Source organism: Lepidochelys olivacea (assembly GCF_965140295.1).
Source record: "Lepidochelys olivacea isolate rLepOli2 genome assembly, chromosome: 8".
Taxonomy (NCBI): Eukaryota; Metazoa; Chordata; order Testudines; family Cheloniidae; genus Lepidochelys; species Lepidochelys olivacea.
The window spans coordinates 14,698,671-14,725,509 of NC_140418.1; the positions used below are offsets into that span (position 1 = coordinate 14,698,671).

Here is a 26,839-nt window from a genome sequence, read left to right on the forward strand (position 1 = left end):
ACCAACTGGATGCCTCTTATGTACATCCTACCTTATTATGCCATAACCAATAGTATGCAGAACACCAAGTTTGCTCTGAAATTTAAATTATTTCACTCAAACCTATGGGGACGAGTATCTTGTCCCAACAATAAAGTGATACTAGACTCCAGGGGACTGATTTTAAGCTTGTCATAGTCAGCAGAAAGACACCTAGTGACTTCAGTGTGCACTGGATTGGGTCCTTGGTGTCTTTTCATTCTTCCCCTATTTTACAATCCCATATTAATCTAAACATCAGGATTAGCACTTTTAGGTTGTCTACAGCCAAACTCTACAATACAACTGCATTTGCTCGAATCCCTCTGACAGAGACAAACACCTACAAGGTCTCTATCAAGCATTCTTACAACTACAATACCCACCTGCTGAAGTGAAGAAACAGATTGACAGAGCCGGAAGAGTACCCAGAAGTCACCTACTACAGGACAGGCCCAACAAAGAAAATAACAGAACGCCACTAGCCGTCACCTTCAGCCCCCAACTAAAACCTCTCCAGCGCATCATCAAAGATCTACAACCTATCCTGAAAGACGATCCCTCACTCTCACAGATCTTGGGAGACAGAGCAGTCCTCGCTTACAGACAGGCCCCCAACCTGAAGCAAATACTCACAGCAACCACACACCACACAACAAAAACACTAACCCAGGAACCTAAGCCCGATGCCAACTCTGTCCACATATCTATTCAAATGACACCATCATAGGACCTAATCACATCAGCCACACCATCAGGGGCTTATTCACCTGCACATCCACCAATGTGATATGTGCCAGCAATGCCCCTCTGCCATGTACATTGGCCAAACCAGACAGTCTCTATGCAAAAGAATAAATGGACACAAATCTGACATCGGGAATCATAACATTCAAAAACCAGTAGGAGAACACTTCAACCGCTCTGGTCACTCAGTAACAGACTTGAAGGTGGCAAGTTTGCAACAGAAAAGCTTCAAAAACAGACTCCAGTGAGAAACTGCTGAACTGGAATTAATTTGCAAACTAGATACCATTAACTTGGGATTGAATAGAGACTGGGAGTGGCTGGGTCATTACGCAAACTGAATCTATTTCCCCATGTTAAGTATCCTTACACCTTTTCGTCAACTGTCTGAAATGGGCCATCTTGATTATCACTACAAAATTTTTTTTCTCCTGTTGATAACAGCTCATCTTAATTAATTAGCCTCTTAGAGTTGGTTTGGCAACTTCCACCTTTTCATGTTCTCTGTATGTATAGCTATCTTCTTACTATATGTTCCATTCAATGCATCTGATGAAGTGGGCTGTAGCCCAGGAAAACTTATGCTCAAATAAATTTGTTAGTCTCTAAGGTGCCACAAGTACTCCTGTTCTTTTTGAGGATACAGACTAACACAGCGGCTACTCTGAAACTTAATAAATGGATACTAATGAGAGACCTGCAGATTATCATTCCCCCCCCCCCCCCGATTTCCTTATTCTACAAATACATGAGAGAATGAGACACTAAAACTGCAAGGATGTTCTCTCAGGCCAGTAGATGATGACCACCTAATAACACCACCTAACTCGTATAGCACCTTTTATCAACAGATCTTCAAAATGCTTTACAAAGGAGGTAAGGTGAATGAGGTAATAGCTTTTATTGGACCAACTTCTTTCACCAGAAGAAGTTGGTCCAATAAAAGATATTACCTTCCCCAATTGTCTCTCTCATGTTTTAATTGATATTTCAAAATAATCAGGAAAACTTTTCTATTCATATTAAGTTTGGTAAATTCTCCCCATGACCTATATGTGAGCAGATACACACGTACACTTTTAGTTTCTACAAAACTTCATTTTGCAGCTTATATGTTTCTTCCATTATTTCTTTGTTCAGAAGAGTCCCTATAACTAGGCTACATCTTTTCCTGTTGCAAAAGGCAGCCTCTAAAATCTACTCTCTAGATGTTTTTTATGGTCTCTAAAGTGTTCTGTTTGCTCAGATTTCTTCTTGGCAAAGTAAAGTTTTCAAAGTGTTAAAAGTACAGAGCTAAGTGCTCAGACAGTTTATTCTTCAGTCTCAATGGTTGAGAACTTTGCCTTTTCAATCGTGTTTGAGCAAATAAAGTGAATAGAGAATATGCAAATAGCCTTTCCTAAATGAAACACAAGACTGAATTGTTGTTGGCAGCTCACAGTATCACACCACCCTCACCAGCCTGTCAACTGAAAGGATTTTTTTTTTTTTAAACATCATCATCATGATTCAGATAACTGGCTGTAAAGTCCAGTCAGAATAAGGCTGTTTTTCTCAATACACAACAAAAAATCCTTTCAGGCAAAATAAAATGACAGCTCAAGCGTTACACTGAAGTGCAGTTACACTGAAGTGCAAGACTATTCCAGGTCATTCCCAATCTGCTGTCTTGTCAGAGCAAACTAGGAAGGCCAATTACAAAACTCCAACCATTTACTAAAGGGACAAAATGTGCCAAGTAGCTGACAAGCTGCATTGCTGCTGTCTTCTAACAGAAAAGGAAAGCCAGTTCATACTGAAAGCCCTTATGGAAAAGTCAGGGATAAAACCAACAGGTAAAAATTAAATAGGATTCATGGATATTACTCTAAAACTCCCCCAATAATATAATAGAGAATGAGATCATTTGGACAGAATTTGTGAGCCATTCTACAGAATTCAACAGACACAATCCAAACTGTACAATTCTAAAGGTTGGTCTAAATATTCTATAAAGTGTTGATAATTCCAAGTTTCAGAGTAACAGCCGTGTTAGTCTGTATTCGCAAAAAGAAAAGGAGTACTTGTGGCACCTTAGAGACTAACCAATTTATTTGAGCATAAGCTTTCGTGAGCTACAGCTCACTTCATCGGATGCAAGTGAGCTGTAGCTCACGAAAGCTTATGCTCAAATAAATTGGCAAGTGAGCTGTAGCTCACGAAAGCTTATGCTCAAATAAATTGGTTAGTCTCTAAGGTGCCACAAGTCCTCCTTTTCTTTTTGCGAATACAGACTAACACGGCTGTTACTCTGAAACCAGTCCTAACTTAGAAAGTCTGCCCTCTAGCCGCAAAATAAATTATTTTAATTCTGAGTTTCTTGCTCAATACATTGTATATAGCATCAGACACAAGTATTGAAAGTAACTGGAAGATATTAAAAATCTAGAACAAGGAGGCAGTCTGGGTACTGGCTTGTCTATTTAATTATTGGATTACAGCTGGATTTTGCTATTTTTGGGGTTAGCCTAATTTATGGGTATTTTCTTCTGCATAATTTTGTAGGGGATTTTAAGTAATTGCTGGCAGCATAGAACAAATGGCTTTTTGTTTCAGAAGTCAAAATAAACATGGCTCTAATCGTGCCCACGTGGAGTCATTTGCAAGACTAGGCCTAAAGAAACAAGTAAACAGTGACCAAAATAATAATAAATGAATAGCAATATATTTAGCCAGAACTGGAGGAAGAAATAAAATGAATATTTAGTGTAATTGTAAATTCTCAAAGTAAACCCAAATGGCAACCAGTCCATCATTCAGAAAACAACTCAAGTGTCAAGAATCTCAGATGGCACCAGTAAAAATCTAAATGAAATAACACAGTAGACTAAAAATATTACTCCAAAGGGGACACTCTTTTACTATTCTAACTCACACCATTGCCTTGAGACATTTGCAATAGTTTGGTACTGTGGGGTAGAGTGCACTGAGTGGACAGCTGCCATACCCAGTCCTACTCTGGAAATCTTGCCTTTGATCAGAAAGTCTTTTCAGCATTTCTAGTGTGTATGTGAGCTGAGTGGTTATTTCTTGAGGGAAAAGGCCATTAGCATTGCCAGAGACTCCCCAAGGGATTCTTACCAGCCAGCACACAGTAGAGCAGCCCTGAGGCTGCTATAAGTTGCAATGAGGACCTGTGTGGTCCTCATTTGCCTCCGGGATTGGTGTGGGAGGGAAAGGCGGTGTATCACCACCTTGATCTCTCTTCCTTGGTCAGTTGCTAGGGCCCTACCATATTCACAGTCCATTTTGGTCAATTTCACAATCGTAGGATTTAAAAAATCATAAACTTCATGATTTCAGCTATTTAAATCTGAAATGTCATGGGGTTTGTAGGGGTCCTGACCCAAAAAGGAGTTGTGTGTGCATGTGTGGGGGGGGGGGAATCGAGTTACTACTGCTGCTGCTGGCGGTGGCGGCACTGCCTTCGGAGCTGGGCAGCTGGAGAGCGGCAGCAGTTGGCCAGGAGCCCAGCTCTGAAGGCAGCAACACAGACGTAAGGGTGGCATGGTATGGTTTTGTCACCCTTCCTTCTGTGCTGCTGGTGGGGCACTGCCTTCAGAGCTGGGCACCTGGCCCAGCCACTGCTCTCCGGCTGCCAGCTCTGAAGACAGTTCAGAAGTAAGGGTGGCCATTGGCACCAACTCCGTGGCTGCTCCAGGACTGAAGTAAAAAAAATGTGGGTGCTTATCACCCACCAGCAGCCACCCTTGCAATGCCTCTCCCACCCCCCAGCACCTCCTGCCCACTGGTGGGCCCCATCGATCAGCACCTCCCCCTCCCTGCCAGCACTTACCGCCTGCCGCGGATCAGCTGTTTCGCGGCATCAGGAGGCGCTGGGGGGGAGGAGGAGGGGCGAGGGTGCAGCACACTTGGGGAAAAGGTGGAACTGGGTGGGAAAGAGGCAGGGTGGGGGCAGGAAGAGGCAGGGAAGAGGTGGGGCGGATACAGGGCGGGGATCTGAAGAAGCAGGGCGGGGTGGGGCATTGGGGGGAAGGGGTGGAGTGGGGGCAGAGCCAGGGGGGAGTACTCCCCAGCAGATTAGAAACTCGGCACCTATGAGGGTGGTGACATCCTTTAAATAATATTGTGATTCCTCCTGCAACTCTCTTTTGGAACAGGACCCCCAGTTTGAGAAATACTCGTCTCCCCCATGAATTATGCATAGTATAAGGTAAAAACATACAAAAGACCAGATTTCACAGGGGGGAAGACCAGATTTCACGGTCCGTGACATGTTTTTCATGGCTGTGAATTTGGTAGGGCCCTATCAATTGTCTAGCACAGCTTACCTGGACCCAACGATCTGTCCCATAAAGTGAAGACAGTCTGATGATTGCTGATGGACTAGCAACCCTAAAGACTGAACTCCATGATTTATGAAAGCACAGTCCCGTGCACAATAGTGTCCAGACAATGTAGCACAAACCCGTTCTGAAAAGATCATTCATATGGCTGAGAAGGTTGTTCAGACTCCAGAACCATGTCAGTTCTTGGTCTCTCTGCTCAAACTACCACGAAGAGCACCAAAGGCAGTTGTGATAGTGGTTGTCGTGGGTGCCTCACCACTAGGAACTGGACTAAAATTGTCACCTCATTTCACATTGGCCACTGTATATAGCTCTCAAATGGGAACCCAAAAGTCAAGGGTTCTGTCTGCAATTGTCAGTCCTCTGAGCCTCTCAGTTCCTCACAGAACTGTTGCTTTTTTTTCCTCTGCTTCTTCCACAAATGACTTGAGTCCATTGTTCCTCAGAGGAACTAATCAGTAGACTTAAGAGACCAGGAAAAATCACTGAGTAAAATTTTGTTCCCAGTGAAGTTAATGGGCAAAACTCCCATGGACTTCTGAGGACCAGAATTTCACCCAGTTACTTCATCGTATTACCACATTACTTTTGAAATATAATATTTTTGGACATGGATTCTGTGTCACAATTCACACATGACATTTCTGAAATATTATGTCTATCCCACCAGAACCAGATAGGCGACCAAATGGAAATCCTGAGAACCTCAATTTTCCTTGCAATGCAATCAGTCACATCCAGTTCTAGAACCTTAAAATCACCTCTCCCTGACCGGGGATTTCCCTTGCCGTGTGGTGAATCCCTTTGAATACCAATTCTTTCAGAAATGATACTTCCATCCTGTAGGAGAGGAGGAATTTTTAAGTTGATATGCAAAGGAAAATTGGGCTTATTTCCTCTTTCCTTCTTTTTGATTAAACAACAACAATTAATAATATGAAAGATTTAAAAATATCTTGCTTGTTTTTTTCTACTGTAGACATTTCAGGACTATCTGGCCACATTTTTAAAGGTATTTAATAGGGCGGTCGATTAATCGCAGTTAACTCATGCGATTAACTCAAAAAAAAATCAATCAATTAAAAAAAATTAATCGCAATAGCAGGTTTAATCGCATTGTTAAACAACAGACTACCAATTGTAATGTATTAAATATTTTGCATGTTTTTCTACATTTTCAAATATATTGATTTCAGTTACAACACAGAATACAAAGTGTGCAGTGCTCACTTTATATTATTTTATTACAAATATTTGCACTGTAAAAATGATAAACAAAATAAACAGTATTTTTCAATTTACCTCATATAAGTACCATAATGCAATCTCTTCATCGTTAAAGCACAACTTACAAATTTCAATTTTTTTTGTTACATAACTGCACTCAAAAACAAAACAATGTAAAATTTAGAGCCTACAAGTCCACTCAGTCCTCCTTCTTGTTCAGCCAATTGCTAAGAGAAACAAGTTTGTTTACATTTACAGGAGTTAATGCTATCCCCTTCTTATTTATAATGTCACCTGAAAGTGAGAACAGGCATTCGCATATCACTTTTGTAGCCAGCATTGCAAGGTATTTATGTGACAGATATGCTAAACATTTATATACCGCTTCATGCTTTGGCCACCATTCCAGAGGACATGCTTCCATGCTGATGATGCACGCTAAAAAAATAATGTGTTAATTCAATTTGTGACTAAACTCCTTGGGGAAGAATTGTATGTCCCCTGTTCTGTGTTTTACTCACATTCTGCCATACATTTCATGTTATAGCCATCTCGGATGGTGACCCAGCACATGTTGTTCATTATAAGAACATCGTCACTGCAGATTTGACAAAAGGCAAAGAAGGTACTATTGTGAGATTTCTAAAGATAGCACAGCACTCGACCCAAGATTTAAAAATCTGAAGTGCCTTCCAAAATCTGAGAGGGACAGGGTGAGGAGCATGCTTTCAGAAGTCTTAAAAGAGCAACACCCCAATGTGGTAATTACAGAATCTGAACCACTAAAAATGAAAATCAACCTTCTGCTGGTGGCATCTGAAAATTAATGAATTCATGAAAATTAACATGCGCCAGTCAGCACTGCTTTGGATCGTTATCAAGCATCATCATCAGCATGGACGCATGTCCTCTGGAATGGTGGTTGAAGCATGAAGGGACATATGAATCTTTAGCGCATCTGGCATGTAAATATCTTGCACTGCTGACTACAACAGTGGCATGCAAATGCCTGTTCTCACTTTCAGGTGACATTGTAAACAAGAAGTGGGCAGCATTATCTCCTGCAAATGAAAACAAACCTGTTTGTCTGAGCGACTGGCTGAACAAGAAGTAGGACTGAGTGGACTTGTTGGATCATATTAAAGAAGTTCTGTATTAAAATCACAAATGAGTTTGATTCCCCATAGTTTAAATTCCAGGGTATTCCTAATTAAGAGGGAGCTCTCTTGGTTTTTGGACTCAAAGTGATACTTTGTAACAACAGAAACAGCACACAGAGACTCCCCACCCTTTTGTTGTATTTATCTCGCTTTGTTAACAATTGTGATTAAAATAGAGATAGAGGATGTATGTGGAGCCCAGTTCTTAGTGATTTCAGCGGGTGGTGGAGAACCTCCCTACTGCTGCTGCCTCCTTTACAGTGTCTTTCACCAGCACACTGTCCCCTCACGGGACCGAAGACTCAACTCCCTAGACCAATCTATTGGTGCATTCAGCCCTAGTAGTCACTAAGAAGAGACAAGGACTCTTAACTGAATCTAATCAGCTCTATCTTTACACTCTGGAGGGGAAGGTTCAAATAGCACCTCGGAACCTTAAAACAGAGCCCTCTCCTATCCCACCCCCTCTGACCTTCACTTAGATTTACTTTACTACCCCTCAGTTAGGTGACCCTTCAGTTAGGGCCTAGGAAGTACAGTTTAGTCATGCAGTAAGGGTAACTACATTTCCTTACCCCGGCATCCACGACTTAAGAGAATTTTAGCCTAAAACAACCAAACTTGATCACCTTGCTAAAGCAGATATGCCAATTGATCACTGTAGGCAGATTAGGTGTGTTTATGCAAATACTGTCTGCTAATGCAGTCTTTTCCCGCAGGTCAATAGACGACTGGAGAGAATTCATTCAGATCAATGGCTTACATACAGAGACGGTTAAATAAACTAGAGCAAGTGAGGCATACAGTGATATTAACCCTTTTTTCTGTCTTTTCAAATTTTCCATGAAGAACCATCTAATTAACCCAAAGGCAATCCTTACTCCAAGTTACCCAATAATTTCTATACATATCGGACTATAGATGGTCCATGAGCAACCTAGGTTTATTACATTTTTATTCATTAGGAGTCAATTTTTCTAAAGCGCTTAAGTGCTTTAGGAGGCTAATCCAGGAATAACTAGAACCGATAGCAAGAAGCTCAATCCACACAAATCAAAATTCAAAATTAGACACATTTTTTTTTTAACAGTGATGGTGATTCGGCATTGGAACAAACTACCAAGTATTGGGTTCTCTTTCTCTTGGTATCTTCAGATCTAGACTGGAAGCCTTTCTGGAGGGTATGATTTCATCAAACATATGTTATTGGCAGGGCCGCCCGGGGAGGGGGGCAAGCGGGGCAATTTGCCCCACACCCCCGGTCCTGCTGGGCCCCCACAAACATTTTCAGGGGTCCCCATGGGAGTCTTCAGTAGCACTTCGGTGGCGGGGGCTCCTTCAGTGCCACCGAACACACTCGGAGTGAAGGACCCGCCACCGCTTCTTCTGCTCTTGGTCTTCGGCGGCAATTCGGTGGTGGGGGTCCTTCCACTCCATGTCTTCTGCGAAGTGCCCCGAAGACCTGGAGTGGAAGGACCCCCACCGCCGAAGACTCCAGGCCCCCTGAATCCTCTGGGAGGCCCTGGTTATTGGACTTAATCCAGGGGTGACTGGGTGAAATTTAATTGCCTGTGAGACACAGAAGATCAGACTAGATGACCTATTGTCCCTTGTGGCCTTAAAAACTATGACCCATTTGATCTCCACACATCACCTGTAACAGAGAAAATATCTAAGAGAATATTTATGTGTGTTTTAAGTTTCCCAACTAAATGAGGTTTTTCTGATGACTTGTTTGATGTAGCCATTTCTCGTAAAGATGTTGTAAATTGCTTGCTCACACATCAACGTCTGAAATGTGGTTTTACTGTGAATGATGACTATATAAAAAATGGAACAACTTTACCCAAGACCTCTGCCCCTATCCGGTATCCATTCTACAGATATCTTTGCTACCTGAAGTAATACAAGTGCAATTGTCATCAATAGTGGGTTTATAGTGGTGCCATGGCACCGGGCCCACACTCAAAAGGGGCACCAGCCAAGCCCACTCCACTTGCGCTACACTGCTTCTTCTGCTCTTGGTCTTCAGCGGCGGTAGTCCTCCCACTCCATGTCTTCGGCGAAGTGCCCTGAAGACCTGGAGTGGAAGGACCCCCACCACCGAAGACCCCAGGCCCCCTGAATCCTCTGGGAGGCCCTGGTTATTGGACTTAATCCAGGGGTGACTGGGTGAAATTTAATTGCCTGTGAGACACAGAAGATCAGACTAGATGACCTATTGTCCCTTGTGGCCTTAAAAACTATGACCCCATTTGACCTCCACACATCACCTGTAACAGAGAAAATATCTAAGAGAATGTTTATGTGTGTTTTAAGTTTCCCAACTAAATGAGGTTTTTCTTATGAATTGTTTGATGTAGCCATTTCTCGTGAAAATGTTGTAAATTGCTTGCTCACACATCAACGTCTGAAATGTGGTTTTACTGTGAATGATGACTATATAAAAAATGGAGCAACTTTACCCAAGACCTCTGCCCCTATCCGGTATCCATTCTACAGATATCTTTGCTACCTGAAGTAATACAAGTGCAATTGTCATCAGTAGCGGGTTTATAGTGGCGCCATGGCACCGGGCCCACACTCAAAAAGAGCCCCAGCCAAGCCTGCTCCATTTGCACTGCACCCTGAGTCACTGGCTCCTCTCCATCCCCTCTTCGACCCCACCACTCACTCCTCTCTACAGGGCTTCTCTTTGCCCCCTGGATCCACTCACCAGCTCCTGCTCGCTCCTCTTGACTGGTGGCCAGCCACCTGCCTGTCAGTGCCAGGGCGCAGAGGAGCTGTGCTGGATGGAATGTATATTCCTGTTATTGTGTTTTTCTGTAACTTAAGGTTTTTGCCTAGAAGGATTCTCTATGTTTTGAATCTGATTACCCTGTAAGGTATTTACCATCCTGATTTTACAGAGGTGATTCTTTTACCTTTTCTTTAATTAAAATTCTTCTTTTGGGTACCTGATTGATTTTTCATTGTTCCTAAGATCCAAGGGTTTGGGTGTGTGTTCACCTGTACAAATTGGTGAGGATTCTTATCAAGCCTTCCCCAGGAAAGTGGGTGTAGGGCTTGGTGAGATATTTTGGGGGAAGACGTCTCCAAGTGGGCTCTTTCCCTGTTCTTTGTTTAAATGCCTGATGGTGGCAGCATACAGTTCAAGGACAAGGCAAAGTTTGCATTTTGGTGAAGTTTGTAACCTAAGCTGGTAAGAATAAACTTAGGGGATCCTTCAGGCAGGTTCCCACGTCTGTACCCTAGAGTTCAGAGTGGGGAAGGAACCTTGAAATGGTGGCAGAGCGGTGTGATCATTTTGAACCGGAGATCATTTCGAATCAGAGATTATTTTGAACCAGAAGCACAGAAGGATTTTAAAAGGTTTTGTAAAAGGTGATTGCAGCTGTAGATTCTGTCTCTCTGCCTGGGGGACAGAGGAGCAGGCATAACAAAAGGATTTTTCTGTAGGCTGAGAACAGCTATCAGAGAAAAAGGTATCAGGTTACAGCACAGCAAAATTTTACAAGCCAGTTTTTTTTGTTTGTTTTGTTTTCTTTCTAACTCTCGGGTGTAAAGTTAGTTAAAAACAGAGAGGTTAGGATGACAGACTGCACTGTTCAACAGAAGCTGGAATTAGTCAGATTTGAAGCTGAGGAAAAACAAAAGGTACATGAAAGATGGGTAGAACTCAGACAGATGGAAACGGAGGCAAAAGAAAAAGAAATGGCAGCCAAAGAAAAGGAAAGGGAGGCTGCCCACAGGAGAGGAATGGAAGCAAAAGAAAAAGAAATGGAGGCTGCCCACAGGAGAGAAATGGAGGCAAAGGAAAAAGAGAAGAAGCATGCACTGGAGATGGAGAAGGCAAAGGCTCAGCAGAATATACCAAATAACCCTAACAATCCTTCCCCAACAATCCACAAATGGGAGCAACTATGTCCACAGTATGATGAATCCATTGATATTGCTGATATTTTCTCACCTTTGAGAGACTGTGCACACTCCATCAAATTCCTGAAGATCACAAGATGACCACGTTGGTCGCAAAATTGACTGGAAGAGCTCTGGACATATTCAATAAGATGCCTATTGAGGAGGCTTCTGACTATAATAAATTCAAGGATTTGGTTTTAAAACAATTTCAAGTTACACCTGAAACTTACAGAGTAAAATTTAGAGCCCTTAAGAGAGGACCTGGACTAAGCAATGTGGCTTATGTAAACCAGATGACAGATCTGTTTGATAAATGGCTCAACGGACGGGCTGTAACTAACTTTGGAGGAATGTGGGATTTGATGATACAGGACCAATTCCTGAATATGTCCAAGGAGGATATAAAACAGTGTGAGAGGGTGGGGGCAGTGCTGGGCAGTGGGGGAATTTTGTATGTTTGGGGATACTAGGCAGTGAGGGGGTCTGCTGGGGGGGCGCTGGGCCAGTGGGGGGGTCTGTGTGGAGTGCTGTGTAGCTGTGGTGGTGGGGCTGTGGGGAAGGGCACTGGGTAGTGGGTAGTAGTGGAGATCTGTGTGTGTTGGGGTGCTAGGGAGTGGATTGTTTTGTGTGGGGTGTTGGGTAGTTGTGGGGGTATGAGAGGCGCACTGGTCAGGGTGGTGGTGTGCAGGGCACTGTGCATTTGTGGTGAGAGGTCTGGAGGGGCGCTGGGCATAGCAGGTGTCAGGGGCACTGGCATAGGAAGTCAGGGGGTGTTGGACGGGGAGGCTATGTGGCGTGGCATGGGCCCACCCCTGAGGGGAAGGGGCATGCTGGCAGCACAGAGCCAGGTGGGCCAGTGCGTGTCTGGCAATTGCCGGTTTGTAAACATTGCCCTTGCACTAGGCTGGATGAAGTGGAGCTGCACCCGCCGTACCATGCCCTATTGCCTCTGGCCGGCCCCTCACTCCGGGGACTGTCCTCCCCCACACCATGCTCCAAAGCCTCATGGGGGCCCACAAATATGTTTGGTGTTGGGCCCACAAAAGGTTAATCCGGTCCTGATTGTCATTACTGTTTGTCCTGCAGTGCCAAGAGAGGACTTGTGGCATAAGCCCCGCACCTGATAGGAGAGAATATTGGAGTACAGGCAAATAGCATTAAGGGTTTTGTTTTGTATTCCTCTAAATCATAATCTTAAGTTTTTTTAAACATTCGCCCCTCCCCCCCAAAGAAGGAGAGAACAGCAAAAAGAACAAAGAGAACAAAAAAAGTAAAGGAGTGGGACGGAGTTAATCAAAGGTTTCTAAAAAGTTACACCAAATCTTTTCAAATTTGTTTGAGGTCCCTCTTCTGGGAAATGTTACTTGTTCTCTGAGTACATTTTCAAAACCTGAAGAAGAGCTCTGAGTTAGCTCGAAAACTTGTCTCTCTCACTCACAGAAGTTGGTCCCACAAACATATTACCTCACCCACCCTGTCTCACCTGTTCTCTAGGTCAGCCAAGCTGAGCCCAGCTTCTATCTCCTATTCCATCTAAGCAATATGAGTTGTTTGGCTACAAGCTCTGCTCTAGAGGACCAAGCTTTCCGTGAGTTGGAGAGTTTCCCAAATGATGGGATAGATCCCAAAACACAGTTCTGGGAAGTAATTTTTAAGGAAGTATCCATTATCATTTTAATCCTGCTGCCTACTTCAAGCCAAAAGGATTGTATCTTTGGACAGTCCCAAAACAGGTGAGCCAGTGTGGCTCCATATTTCCAGCAGCAGTCTGTTTTGTAGGATGATAGGGAGCCAAGAGCCTGGAAGTCCAGGAAGCCCTGATTCCCGAGATCACGGCTCCTCAGTGGCCCAGGCTTACAGACTCCAGCTCCTCAGCATCCCACCACGCAGGCTTGCCTGGAGCCAGGGAAAGCATGGTGTCCCAAAACAAGGCTCCGTTCCCTTTCATGGAGAATTTTGAAATGGGGGGGCAGGAGGGAGACGGGGTGGGGGCTGTTTATGCTGAATCAGAACACCACCAAGTTGTGAAATATCAGAATCCTCTGCCAGACAGAATTACCATTCTCCACCTGGCTCCAGAAACTGCAGGAAGTTTCATGCAGGGTGGATGGGATGGGAGAAGTTTGCTAAGAGTAGAGCAAGTTATTAGTTCAGTGTGCGGGAGATGGCTCGCGTGAGGCTTGTTCCAAAGTGAAGAGTGCCAGCAAAAAAGGTGGTATCACAGTTATGGGGCAAACTGTACCTCTTTTCCAGTGCTGGTGTCTCTGAAAGCATCCACCTCATGTTCGGGTTTCTTGTTCTTCCTTGTCTTGGGGTGGAATCTCACGCATGAGCAATTCTTCCCCTCTTACAACAGGGGCAGATACACTACCCTGTGTGCAGAAATCACCAGTCACCCTGCAGGCTGTTGAGGATCCAAGGGGTAGGTTCACAAATTTAACTGCCACTTCAATAGGCTATATCTTTGATTTAGACACCACTGGTATTCACAAAACCCCTGCTCAGCTGCTACCGAATGCTGTCGGTGCCTAACCTCACTTGGCACCTAAGTTTTTGCAGTGAGAGTTCCCTATGTGCCTAAGTTTTAGCCTCTGCACTGCCTCACTTGAGCTCTCTGGATGCCTAAGCCACAGTGTGATTCACAAACTGGGGGAAGATAGGTGTTCCTTTGCCTAACTCACCAGCAGGGCCTGATCCATTAGGGAAGCTCGGAGTATGCCTATCTCCACACAAAATACCCATGCAGGGGAGGGCGATGATCTCCCTTGCAACTTTTAGCCCAAAGGTTAGAGTACTCACCTGGGATGTGGGGGATCCCCAGTTCAAATGCCTGCTCTGCCTGAGAGGGAGAAAAGATTTGAACAGGGCTAAGGGATATTCTGATGCGGGTCTCCCTCAATCTCGCCTGTTGAAGGTGTTCTCCATTAGCTCTGTGGTTTGGACACTCACCTGTGAAATGGCAGAGATCTGTTCATATCCCCTATCATCCAGCAGAGGGGGGAACTTGAATGGAGGGTCTCCCACAAGCCAGGTGAGTACCCTAGCAATGGGGCTAAAAGTCATAAGGGAGGTCCTGCCCCCACCCCATTGGATTGTCGCAAGAAATGCCTTAGATGCCTAACTCCAGGAGAGGATTACACAGCTGCGAATTCCAAACAGAGGGCAGGCACCACCCTCCAAACTCCAGTCAAACTCCCTCACAGAGGCGCTGGGGCGGGACTTAGGACACTACCCTCTTCTGGGCAGCTACCACTGGCTATTTTAGGTGGGGAGCTGACTTTTGTGAATCCCATTCTTCAGGCCTATCTCCCCTCAACTTCCCCTAGCTCAGGCTTTCTGAATCCCAGTGATATGCTAGGTGCCTAGAGTTAGGTATTGTAATGCTGACGATGGCAATGCCCAAGTCCCTTTGTGAATCTAACCCCAGGAGACTGAGGGCCCAAGCTCCACAGCAGCCAACTAGGCAGACTGTTGAGGAACCATCCCCACTTCAAATGACAAGAGTTTTCTCTAAAAAGCAGCATAAGTTAAAAAAATTGTCGACAGAAGTGATCATTCAAGGTATCATTTCATCACTTAGTCTGAACAACGTCAGGTGGCCACCAAGCTTCAATCCCGAAGGTATATCAGAAAATATTTCTTAATCAGGGGACTATGGTTTAAGGAGTCATTATGGCTCAACCTATTTTAATGCTCTGGCTATTCTCACTGATTTATTTTCTTCCTACCTGGTCTCCTCAAATCTCACAGTACTATTCAAAACACAAATGATAAAATTAGCATCTTGACCATGTCAATTCTTTATCCTTGCTTTCAAGGCCCTACATAACCCACCTGGGCCTACAAAACCAATCTTAATTCTTATGGGCCCCTTGGTCCCCTTCTCTCTATCCTTGATGCCAGGCTTGCAATTCCTTTGGTTTCCTTCTCCCACTCTCATCTTTGTGACTTCTTCTAGGCTGTCCACTGGCATGGAATTACCCAGTGCCACCACATGCCCCTGGACACTAACCCACATTAAAGAAAGGCTTTCACGACCCAAATATGACTTATGATTTTGATGTTACAGAAGAGTCAGCATTTCCTCAGAATGTCTGGATTTATACATCTGTCTTTCTGACAGTGAACTCCTCCGAGTCAGGTACTGCCCTTAATTTTTGTCTTGTACAGCACTGAACACTTTCTTGCTGCCTAACTGTAAATGACATCAGCAAAAGGGGCTGAAAAAAGCACAATATAGGCCTTGTCATCTTTCTGCTCCCCCACACATACACCCAGTTACTATTATTCACTTAACTGTGATCGTCTTTTTTTATTAAATGCATTCTGACTTAATTTTTCTTTTCTTAAGGAAAAATACACTAGAACTCAGAGTTCTCCACCTTAAACGAGCCTTTTAAACACAAAAGCAAATCAGAGATGCTGCCCTGCCTATGGGAGAGGACTCTCAGGAGTCGATAGTTATGCCTGGGAGAAGCTCGGGAAGATCTTGTTGGCATTGGACAGGCATAGCAGTTTTTGTTAATCTCGTTGATAGAGAGCCCCCTGTATTAAGATCTTGTCACACAATTGACCAGCAGGGACACCTGCCCAGGTGTGGGGTCCAAACCGTCAGTTTATAGGGCAGGGTAAGGGCCCAGACCTGTACTCTGTGTGGCGAAATAGACAAGGGCTGGTTGGGAAAACATTGGTGACTACAAAAAGGTTTCTGGGTTTCCACCATTCTATGGTGGAATGGATGGATCGCCCCCGAGTGGGAACTAGCATGAAGTTTTAGCATCCAGCAAACGTCAGAATATGGTGAGCTTGAAAGAAACTGAATATAGCTATTATTGTGAACATATAAAATGGACTCCAATGAGGCTGTGAAGGACTACGCACATGAGTAAAGGCTTGCAAGATCAGGCCCTGAACTAGCCATTGTTCAACACATAAGCTTTGGATACCAGATCCCCATGTGGTCACAAGCAGCACAGGTGTTTCTTCCTGTTAGTTTGATTTTATGTGCACACCTCTTTCTTTGATGGGCTATTTTAGAAAGGTGTGTGAGACATCATACTTTAAGGGGGGAAGTTATAGCAGTACAGGCTAAAGGGAGGCTAAAGAAGGTAACTGAATGTCCTTAGCTGCTGAGTTATTAACTGAGACCATGTCTGAAACATGGAAACATCTGCAGGAATAACATGGATAAACAGAGACCACTTAAAGTGGGAGGGGGGCAGAGGGTTTTTCAGAATCATATACCTTGTGTACAACCATCAACAGAAGCCCCACTATAGCTGAATGTGGAAATAAGATGTTGACAGGATAGCCCTAACCACTGTCCCTGTTATTAAAGTGAAAACCTCTTCAGATGAGCACGTATTTTATTTTGGAGTAATATGGGAAATTGTCAAGTATCTATTTACAATACTTCTCTTACAGTGGGAGTACTATGGCTAGAATAGCCATTAAGACAATGGAAAGCTTGTACTAATTATAGGGAACCATTTGTTATACATTGCTTTTTTTTTCTTGGATCACTTTCTCCAGTATTTTAAATAGCTTCAATTTTGCTTCATTCGTACAATTGTTCTTAGAAGTTTAACATTATAGATTAAAAAGCCTACGTAGCTCAGCAGATTAGTCCTAACCAATTGTGGTGACAATTCTTATCAGATTGGAAGTCTTAAGTGAAATAAATTCGAGCATTTGCTTTGGGCTGCAATGGATGGTAATAGGCAGCATTTTACGTAAATCCGCACAGCTGCTAATCCTTCCTTTTTCTGAAAGTGGTGTCTTAGAGGGTGGATCCACGCTAGAAAAATGAGTATATGAATTACAGAACAGCAAGCAATGATGCAGCTGCCCCAGTGCTAAGCCACTATGGTCGATGCAGTTCAGACATTTATACCTATTTTCCAACATACGTTTTCAACAAATGAGCTTACTAGTGATTACTATGAATCTCCACTTCTGCTTCTTCTCCATAGTGGTATCAGCGAAGTGGCAACAAAGCTGCCTCATCCTTTCAAAGGCAATGTATTCATTTGAGGTCAAAATGTTGGATAAAAGTCAACCTCCACATGGTAAAGTAAAATAGGATGTGGATTACAGGGCATAGTGAGTTCAGGCAGCAGACTTTTGCCTCTATGGACACAGGCTCAAATCGAACGGCTCACAAGTGAAATGCATTTGGACACGAGCCTCCACTGAGCAAAATAAATGCCCAAACCGGTGGAGTCCAACCCCCAGTTTCTGATTAGTACAGGAGATGATGCGGAGAACGGGGTAGAGATGCTTGCATAGCATGTGCTTTCACTGCACAGGCCAAATTCTGTTCTACACCAGTGAATTCAGGAGTGTAACTCAGGGCAGTCTTTGGGCCTATGAAACAAGTGCAGCCCTAGCATGGCCTTATATATTTACCTGAAGTCACTGTGCCAAATTCTGCCTTCAGATACGCAAATGCAATTTCCACTGGGCCAAATTCAGCACTGGGCCAGTTTTTTCATTGACTTCAATGGGAACAGATTAAGGGCCCTGGTATAAGCAGACAAAAGCTCACCAATTTAAATGGAAGTAGCCAGCATATATATGAGAGCAAAATTTAGGCTAGTGATATTACGCACTCACTTGTTTCAGCATTAAAATATTCCCTTTCCTAAAATGAAACCACAGAAGCAGAGTAAATATGAGCACTAACCACGACTGCAAGCTATGCTGTTTCTGGTGCCTTTTGCTCGAACATCTAACCCAACGCTGCAGAGAGAGGCTACATTTTAAAACCATTCCCTTTTTGCATTTCTTCCTAATTGGATGACTGTATTTGTCTAGAGAAAAGTATATTATTAGTCAGAAAAATAAAGCACAAATATTAGAAGTTACCTTTCCTTAGAAACATCTTCTTTCCCTCCCCCTCCCACCCCTCACATTTGGAGTACTCAATATTGAATCTATGCAGCAGATTACAACCATTTAAAGCTGAGCCTTTAAGTACCAAAGAGAAGAACACCTATTACACGAATGCAGTAATTCTTCTGGCCTGATCTGACACTCTTTAAGTCATTGCTTGTTCAAACAAAGCAATATGGCATATATTCTCTCTACTCTCTAGATATATACCTATATAGATATGTACACACCCCCATTACTCATACACACATAATAAGGAGAAAAAAGCCCTATCTGAACAAAATTATATAGGATGGACCTAGCTGAATAAGTCAGCGAGATCAGAGGAGAGGAATTATGTAATCTTTTCAATTGAGCACACAGCTATAATTACTTTATCAAGCTGCATTAATATTTCACTGCAGTTTTCAGATTACATGTATGCAGCATTATATTAAGTATTCATCTATGGATTAAACCATCTCAGCTTTTAACTGCATGTTTCTCTCTGCCTCTTTTTTCTCTAAAGGTATCGGAAACAATCTTACTGTACTGCTGGGGGGGGGAAGGGTAGAGAGAAGATATGAACGTGCTGAGTAGCTGAAACAGAGTAAAGACAAATGCACAGAGGTTATTTCACAAAGGGCCTAATTTGTAAAGGTCCTGAGCTGTCATTTCTCTCTTGCTGGACCGAAACAGCATCCCCTCTGCTGATATAACATTCATGCAGCCTAATTCTGATTATAATAGAAAGGAGAGGATGAAAAATAATACAGAACAGGGGGGAGGGAATAGTAATAAATGCCAAGAAAGGGATTGAAAAGGCAACATCAAGGAGGAATGGCGAGAGCTAGAGCAGCACTTACCCATAAACAGCCAGATGGAGCCACCAGACACTAGGAAGAAGGTGAGCATGCCTGCTGGATCTGGCTGCAGCATGGGCAGCCTGAAGAGACTGAGTGTGTGTGGGGGGGAGGGTTGGGGGGAAGGAGGGGGAGGACTGCAGCACATTCACTGCAGAGACTGAGACAGTGGCACCAGCAGGGACTCGACCACTCCGCTTGCTCCAAGGCACAGCATGCTTGTCAATTACTCCCACCGCATAGGACGATATTTTTAGCAATCCCCCTTCCTCTGGGACCTCTAGCTTCTTCTTAAAGGGGGCAGTATATCCCACTTGGGTAGGGCTCACTAATGTGCACATGAGCGATTTCCCCCTCCCCCCCCTGGAAACCTAGCAGCCCAGGCAGCAAGGGGGAGTGGGAGGGGAAAGAGGGGATGGGAAGGGGAAAAACTTTATTTGGTGGTTTAACCCGTGTCCAAAGAAATTGCCCAAATATTGTGCCCTGCAGCAGCAATGCACCAGAATGCTCCTAAAGGCCCCAATTGTCAGAGCTGCTGAGCAGTTAAACTCCACCTGAAGCCAATGGGAGCCGTAGGCACTCAGAGCCTCTGGAAATGTTCAGGTCTTCATATACGGCGAAGGACTATGCAAGAGAACAGAGAGCCAAGTTGGTCTTCATGGTGTGTGGTGCACATTTGGACAAAGCATATTGGGGGTGTAAGTTATTCCATCCTTTCCTGAACGTACTGGTCTCAGAAAATTAATCTCTCAGCTGCTGGGTATGAGAAGGGCTTTGCAGAAAGAGCAGAGGCACAGAGCATTCTAGGGCTGGCCAGTGGTGAAGTCACATGTGCTGTTCCTTTGCCAGTCAAAGTGTGGGAGTTGGTAGCTGTGACAATAAAATAAAATGTCTTGGTTAGACTGGGGGTTTCAACATTTGATGGAGATGCATTAGGGCAAACCTGTATAGCAGACAGGCTAAACTGCGATAAGCTGTGATTTGTACCAGTGCAGTTTATCCCTCCTGGAAACCAGGGTAAACTGCACTGGTGCACATCATGTCTTTTACAGCTTTGCCTGTCTACATTAGGGACCAGCACCAGTGCAGCTATGCCAGCTGTAACTGGTGCAGAATTCCCAATGTAGAGAAAGGCCCATGTTTTTCTTTACAGTAGAAGGAATGAGAGTGGTGGGAGCTTTCCAGCAAGAGAAACGGATTCTCCTTAGGTAATTCTTGCACTTCTAAAATTGTGATAGTGTAGCACTGTTATTGGGTTTTCAGAACTGAAGGATGGGGTGCTCAGATCAAGCTGGTTTGACCCATCAGCACAGTTACTCCACAGTGCTAGCATGCAAACTGCTCCCTGCTCTCCAGACTCAGTGCAGGGAGCGGGTACCCAGGCTGCTGGGGAAGCATCTCAGCCACTGGGAGATCTGGAGTAGAGCTGTGAGGGAACCGGATTTTTCATTTGGGGGGGGGGGGGGAAGTTTCACAACTTTGAAATGCCTTTCATTCCAAAATGAAAAAATAATTTAGTAATTTCCTGTAAACATTTAAATTCTGTTAAAATCTTTGTTTGGGGTAGATTGAAACATTTTGTTTGATAAGATCAAAACATTTTGTTACAATTTTGACTTATACATTTTTTTATATTTTATTCTCTAAAATTAAAAAATGAAACCGACATTCTGAATGGGAAAATCAAAACTCTTCTTCAATTTCTTGTTCTAACCAAATTTTTGTTGAATGTGATATATCCACGAAATGGCACCACCTCTCCCTAGTTATCTCTGTAAAGGCTTTATCACCTTGACCCAGGGGTTGGAAAATATTTTCTATGACAGGACATGGCTCAACACAAAGTGACTCAGCACTTCCCTACATTTCAAAGTCAATGCTGTCTCCCACTTTCACACCCATCGAGATCTCATCACCTCACCTTCCGTTTCATTACAAAAAGATTAAAATCCTTCACATCTCTGAGTCAGTCAGATCCATCACTCATCTCTGGAACAAATGCAACCTACCTGCTAGTATCAAATATAACTACCTGGAAAGCTACTATTTTCAAATTGTGCTCATCACCAGGATATCTAAACTGCTCCAACCTCCTATCAGTCTAAATGAGTGGACTCTGCACCTCCCCCCTTTAAACTACCCACTGAAATGAGTAACAGACCACATGATTTTCATGTTGTCTCCTGAAAAACTAACTTTCCACCCTGTTGACTGTAAAGAGAAAAAACCTCACCAGCTTGGTGTTCAGCCCCTCCCTCTGTCAGCTGGGTGTGCTGTCTCTGTGGGATTCTCCCCTCTCCGTCTCCCAAGGAGCTACTTTGCTAGCCTCTCCCTTGCATGCCACTACAAGACCAGGGGGAATCTAAGCAGGGAACTGCTAAACTGTGCACATGGGGGACAGGCATTGTCTTCCATATGCTACTCCTTCCCTCAAATTCTCCTCCAGTCTGATCAATAACCAAATGCCAATTAGGGCAGACTGTGTCTGCACCAATCTCCTCTTTCACCCAACTTTCTAGCGATCTCCACCTATCACTTTTCTGTGCAGTTGATGTAAACTCTAACCCCTAACTTCTAATACTAGGTGACATCTCATCAGTTGAGTCCTATAGGTGACTGGCAATATTACACTGCGTATTCCTTTAAACTACCAGCACTGCCAGAGCAAACATGAGGCACAAAATACATTAAAATAGCCTTCCATGTTATCGCTTAGTCTCACCAAATAATCTCCTTGATGGGAGCTGGGTGCCTAGCTCCATTAGGTACTTTTGAAAAATCTACCCATTATTAAATTAACCTGAGTCCTACATGATATCCCATCTTTTGGGGGCGAACTGCTGAGTTCCCAAACTAAAAGTTCCCATCACTGCTTACTCTAGTTTGCAGTTAGCAGACTGCATAGCATAACTTAAATCACTCCCAACATTTTGAATCAGAAGTCCAGGGAAGTCATCCGATATGCAACATTTAAAACATGGGTAGATTTTGATAAGCCATCAAGTCAGGAGAAAAAACGGTCCTTATCCAAGTGAACAATGATTAAAATGGGTTTAATGATTGTGGAAACCTCAGTTTAACAGAGGGCTACTTAATTGCTAAGACTCACAGAGAGTTATGATCATGCAGCATTTGTATGCGGGTAGAACCCCAATTTTGCTAGTATGATGCAGATTATGGAGAAATCTCATTTACCTAATATTTTGTTTCAAAGACACATTTAAAAAAAGAGGAACTGCAGCTTTAGGCACAATTTGCTGTTTTATACTTTCTAAACCTGTCTGCGGTAAGTTTATGGGAAACTTGCTGAAATACACCCGAGAAAAGGTTTTTCCATAACATTCTGAGAACTTTATTAAAGTGAGATTTGGAGAACTACAGTTGATTAAAATTAATGCATATTCAGTCCGCTGCTATGATGCAGAAAATGTACCTGAGGAGCTATAATTTACCTTCCATTGGGCACCTCAGTTCTCTTCCACTCTCAGATCAGCTGTGCTGTACATTTAAAATTCTTATCTTACACTGGCTGTGATGATTCACAGATTCTAAGGCCAGAAAAGACGACTGTGATAATCTAGTCTGAGACCCTGCATAACATAGGTCAGAGAACGTCCCCAAAATAATGTCTGTTTGAACTAGAGAATATCATGTAGAAAAATATCCAGTCTTGATTTAAAAATGTGTAATGATGGAGAATACATCACTACCCTTGGTAAATTTTTCCTGTGGTTAATTAACATCACTGTTAAAAATGTGTGCCTTACTTTCAGTCTGAATTTGTTTAACTTCGATTTCCATGCACTGGATCTTGTTATACGTTTGCCTGCTGGACTGAAGAGCCCATTAGCAAATTTTGTTCCCCATATAGGTATACAAACTGTGATCAAATCATCCCTAAACCATATCTAGTGAAGCTAAACAGATTGAGGTCCTTGAGTACATTGCTATAAGGCATGTTTTCCAATCCTTTAATTATTCTCATAGCTTTTCTCTGAACCCTCTCCAATTTATCAACATCCTTCTTGAATTGTGGACATCAGAACTGGACACAGTATTCCAGGAGTGGTCACACCAATGCTAAATACAGAGCTAATATAATCTCTCTACTCCTACTCAGAATTCCCCTGTTCATACATCCAAGAAGAGCATTAGTCCTTTCAGCCATGGCATCACATTGGGAACTCATGTTTTTAGTTGATTATTCACCATGACCCCCAAATCTTTTTCAGAGTCACTGCTTCCCAAGATAGAATCCCCCATCCTGTAGGTATGGCATACATTCTTTAGTCCTAGATGTATAACTTTACATCTGGGCATATTAAAAGGCACCTTGTTTGCTTGTGCCCATCTTACCAAGAGAACCAAATAACTCTGTACCAGTGATCTGTCCTCTTCATTATTTACTACTTCCTCAATCTTTGCGTCATCTGCAAAATTTATCAGTGACGATTTGGTGTTTCCTTCCAGGACATTGTTAAAACATGAAATAGCATAAGGCCAAGAACTGATCCTTTTGGGACCCCACTAGAAACACACGTGCTCCGTGATAAATACTTTGTACTACCATGGTACTTTCTGTCTGATGATTTCAAAGTGCTTCACAAACAATAAAAAATAAAGCCTTCCAAAATTACAGTAAGGTAGGTAAATAATATTTTCCTCAGATACAGATGGGGAAACCTGAGATTAAGTAACCTGTTCAAGATTCCTCAGGAGCCCAATGGCAGAGTTGTGAAAAGGACCTCGATCTCCTGGTCTTTGGTCTTGGGATGCGAACACTAAACCACCCTTCCATTATTCACTGGACAGAAGAGTAGCAATGTTTGCAATTTCTTGCTTGACTTCTTGAGTGTCTCGGGTAGGATGGCAGGGAATTAGTAGAAGTGTCTTTTTTTAAACCAAAAAGAGAGGTCTAATGGGATCATCCCCCTACAGGGGGGAAGATTCCTTCTAATAGCCTACTTCATTCTTCCATTTCTTACCACTGTCCTTGCTCCTTCTTCTGGCCATATCTGAAATTCTATATAGGGGTAGTGTATGTAGGTGAGATTTACTGGATGGGTAAGTATACAGAAGACCAAACCAAGACTGAATTGTACTCACCATTGTGTCCTCCAGTACCAAGGACAGGGGTTCAAGAGAAAACAGTTGCTTCATGTAATATTTCCTCCTTCCCAAATATATTAGTTCATGGTGCAGGGGAATGAAAATGAACTTTCATATATTGTGCTTCAAGAAGGTAGTTCCTCTGTTTGTGGCAGTCAAGCAGCCACAGTCTGGTTCATCATCTCATTTTTCATCTAATATTATAGGATACAGTGCAAGATGAGTCAGAGACGAACCCTGGAAGACAGAACCCTTAATTAGTATAGAAATCCCCCAAAGAGATAAGAGAACCCAACAATGCAGAGAACACTATAGCACAGAGAATCCTGAGAGAAAGAACATTCTATGTAGACTAGAGCTGTGCAAGCTATTCACATCAAACTTCAAATCCACTCAAAAGACAGGATTTAGCCCTCTGTTGCTGCATGAAATGTGTATGGTAAACTTTTCTTCCTCCCCCTGAACCTTAGGGACATCCAAACTGGAATTTTATAGCATGGTTTGGAGCAGGTGCTGCTGGTGGGAGAGAGGGCCAGCATAAGATTTATTTTTTTAATAATTGCTCAGTACTGCTTTTTTGTTTATAAGTAATTTTTTAAAAAATTACTGAGCCAAATCTTTGCCCCTTTAAAGTCACTGGAAGTCTTGCCATTGACTTAGTTGGTACTAGAACATGGCCCAGGGTGATGGGTGGAATTACTGTAGGTTACTTGGCAAGTGTTAAAATAGCCCTTGTATTTGTCTCCTTTGAAGTATGCTGTTTGATAATTCTTTGCTATACATGCACTGAAAGTGCCTAGATTCTTTTATGCTGCACCCTACACACTCAGAATGTGCATTCAGCATCCCTATTGCATCTCTCATCACTTAATTCAGGAACAAAAATTCCAATTCCAGGCTGCGAGTCAGCGTAAAAGAGGTCTTATGTGATGGGGTCAGGACTTTACTTTGAAATCTAAATTCCTTTGCCACATTCACAAATCTTCACTGGTGGAGGAGGAGCTGGAGTGGGAGAAGGGAAGTCTCTGGTGAAACTCAAAATCCTATTGCAGGCTAACAAACAGGCCTATATACTAACAGTGCCCACTAGTGAATTTTTGAAGATTTTTAAATATTTTGGAGCTATGAGGTGCCAAAGTCAGCCCTGTTGTAAGCAAGTGTAAAACTTGGCTTTAGCTGATGAAATTGCAACCACTAACACCAGAACGGAATTGGGCAGCTTGCATGTTTGAGATTGTTCCTTCTTACTTTGCTACTTGCTGCAGCTTCCATTGTCTTCCTCTTTTAGGGCTTTTGCAGTCCAGACTGTATATCTGGCAAGTTTCCCTGGAAAAGGAACCCACAGTTTAAGATGGAAAATACAGGTGTGTGATTTTAACCATATAGTGCACAGCTCAACTCAGACCTGTGGTGGGAATAAAAGCAAAACAAATTAGGCCCATCTTCATTTATCAGTAGTGAGCATATGCCTACCAAGTAAGGGTCCAGGTCTGCATGGTAATGAGCAGTTCAGCTCCCAGTGATCAGCATGAAGGGTCAGGCCCTAAGGAATCACCCTTTGGCCTGGTCTACGGGGGAAGGGTGGGGGGGAGTTGATCTAAGTTACGCAACTTCAGGTACGTGAATAACCTAGCTGAAGTCGACGTACTTAGATCTACTTACCACGGTGTCTTCACTGTGGTAAGTTGACAGCTGATGCTCTCCCAAAGACTCCACCTGCGCCTCTCTCACTGGTGGAGTACCGGAGTCTACGGAAGAGTGCTCAGCGGTTGATTTATCACGTCTAGACTAGATGGGATAAATTGACCCCTGCTGGATCGATCGCTGCCCGTTGATCTAGTGGATAATGTAGACAAGCCTGAGTAATACAATTTGTAGGATGAAAAACATTACAATGTGCTAGCTAGTTCATGCTAAAACATGCTTTTATTACTGTTATCTTGTCCTCCTCTCCCCACACACTCCTTGTTTATTTCACCCACCTTGGCTGTCTTGTGTTATGAACCCCAAAACAAGTATAGACATCAGCGCGACTACTCCTAAGCTTCAAGTTACACATGTGCTTAATTGCTGGATTGCGGCCATTGAGCTTAAGATTTTGGGGGTAGGGGCTGCCTCACTATATGCCTGTTCAGTGCCTGGCCCAATGAGGCCCTAAGCCGGTTGGGTTTCTGGGTGCTACTGCAATAATGGCATTAGTAATTCCACTTTTAAGGCAAGAGAAATTCCAACAAGCCGGAGAGTGGGAATGCTCTAGGAGCACTTTTTATTGTTTTGTTTTCATGTCTTTTCCAATCTCCATAGTCAACTCTTTCAACCTTGGCAACACTGGCAGGGTCAAGTGAGTACGGAGCTGATTAATGTCAGGCTTCCCTGCTGCTAGTGCTACTGCTAAACCATCCAGGACTCCAGATGGTTTTGGTTTGAAAGCAAGGCAAGAAAACTTTTGTGAGAGTTTTTACTGCATCTTCCTGAGACCAACTGAATCCTGGTCAAGCTCTCCTCAAATGGTACCATGACATAAGGAAATATGTAGCTGTATTAAAGCTGGGCTAAAGCAAATCAAGACCAC

General features: G+C 43.3%; 1 protein-coding gene across 8 annotated transcripts in view; it reads right to left on the minus strand.

Annotated features, from left to right (window-relative positions):
- The window catches only part of ACSL6 (acyl-CoA synthetase long chain family member 6), a 111,790-nt gene extending 92,495 nt beyond the window's left edge, over positions 1-19,295 (minus strand). For 2 of the 8 annotated variants that reach the window (XM_084636208.1, XM_084636207.1), the window contains exons 1-3: positions 19,162-19,288; positions 13,665-13,794; positions 11,472-11,590 (exon numbers count right to left, since the gene is read on the minus strand). In XM_084636208.1, the coding sequence (XP_084492334.1) occupies positions 11,472-11,590; positions 13,665-13,705 (160 nt within the window). In that variant the 5' untranslated portion in view covers positions 13,706-13,794; positions 19,162-19,288. Of the gene's footprint in view, positions 1-11,471; positions 11,595-13,664; positions 13,807-19,161 lie in introns of those variants that run through there. The other 6 variants (XM_084636212.1, XM_084636211.1, XM_084636202.1 and 3 more) reach the window with 5 other exon arrangements.
- Between the last annotated feature and the right edge of the window lie 7,544 nt (positions 19,296-26,839).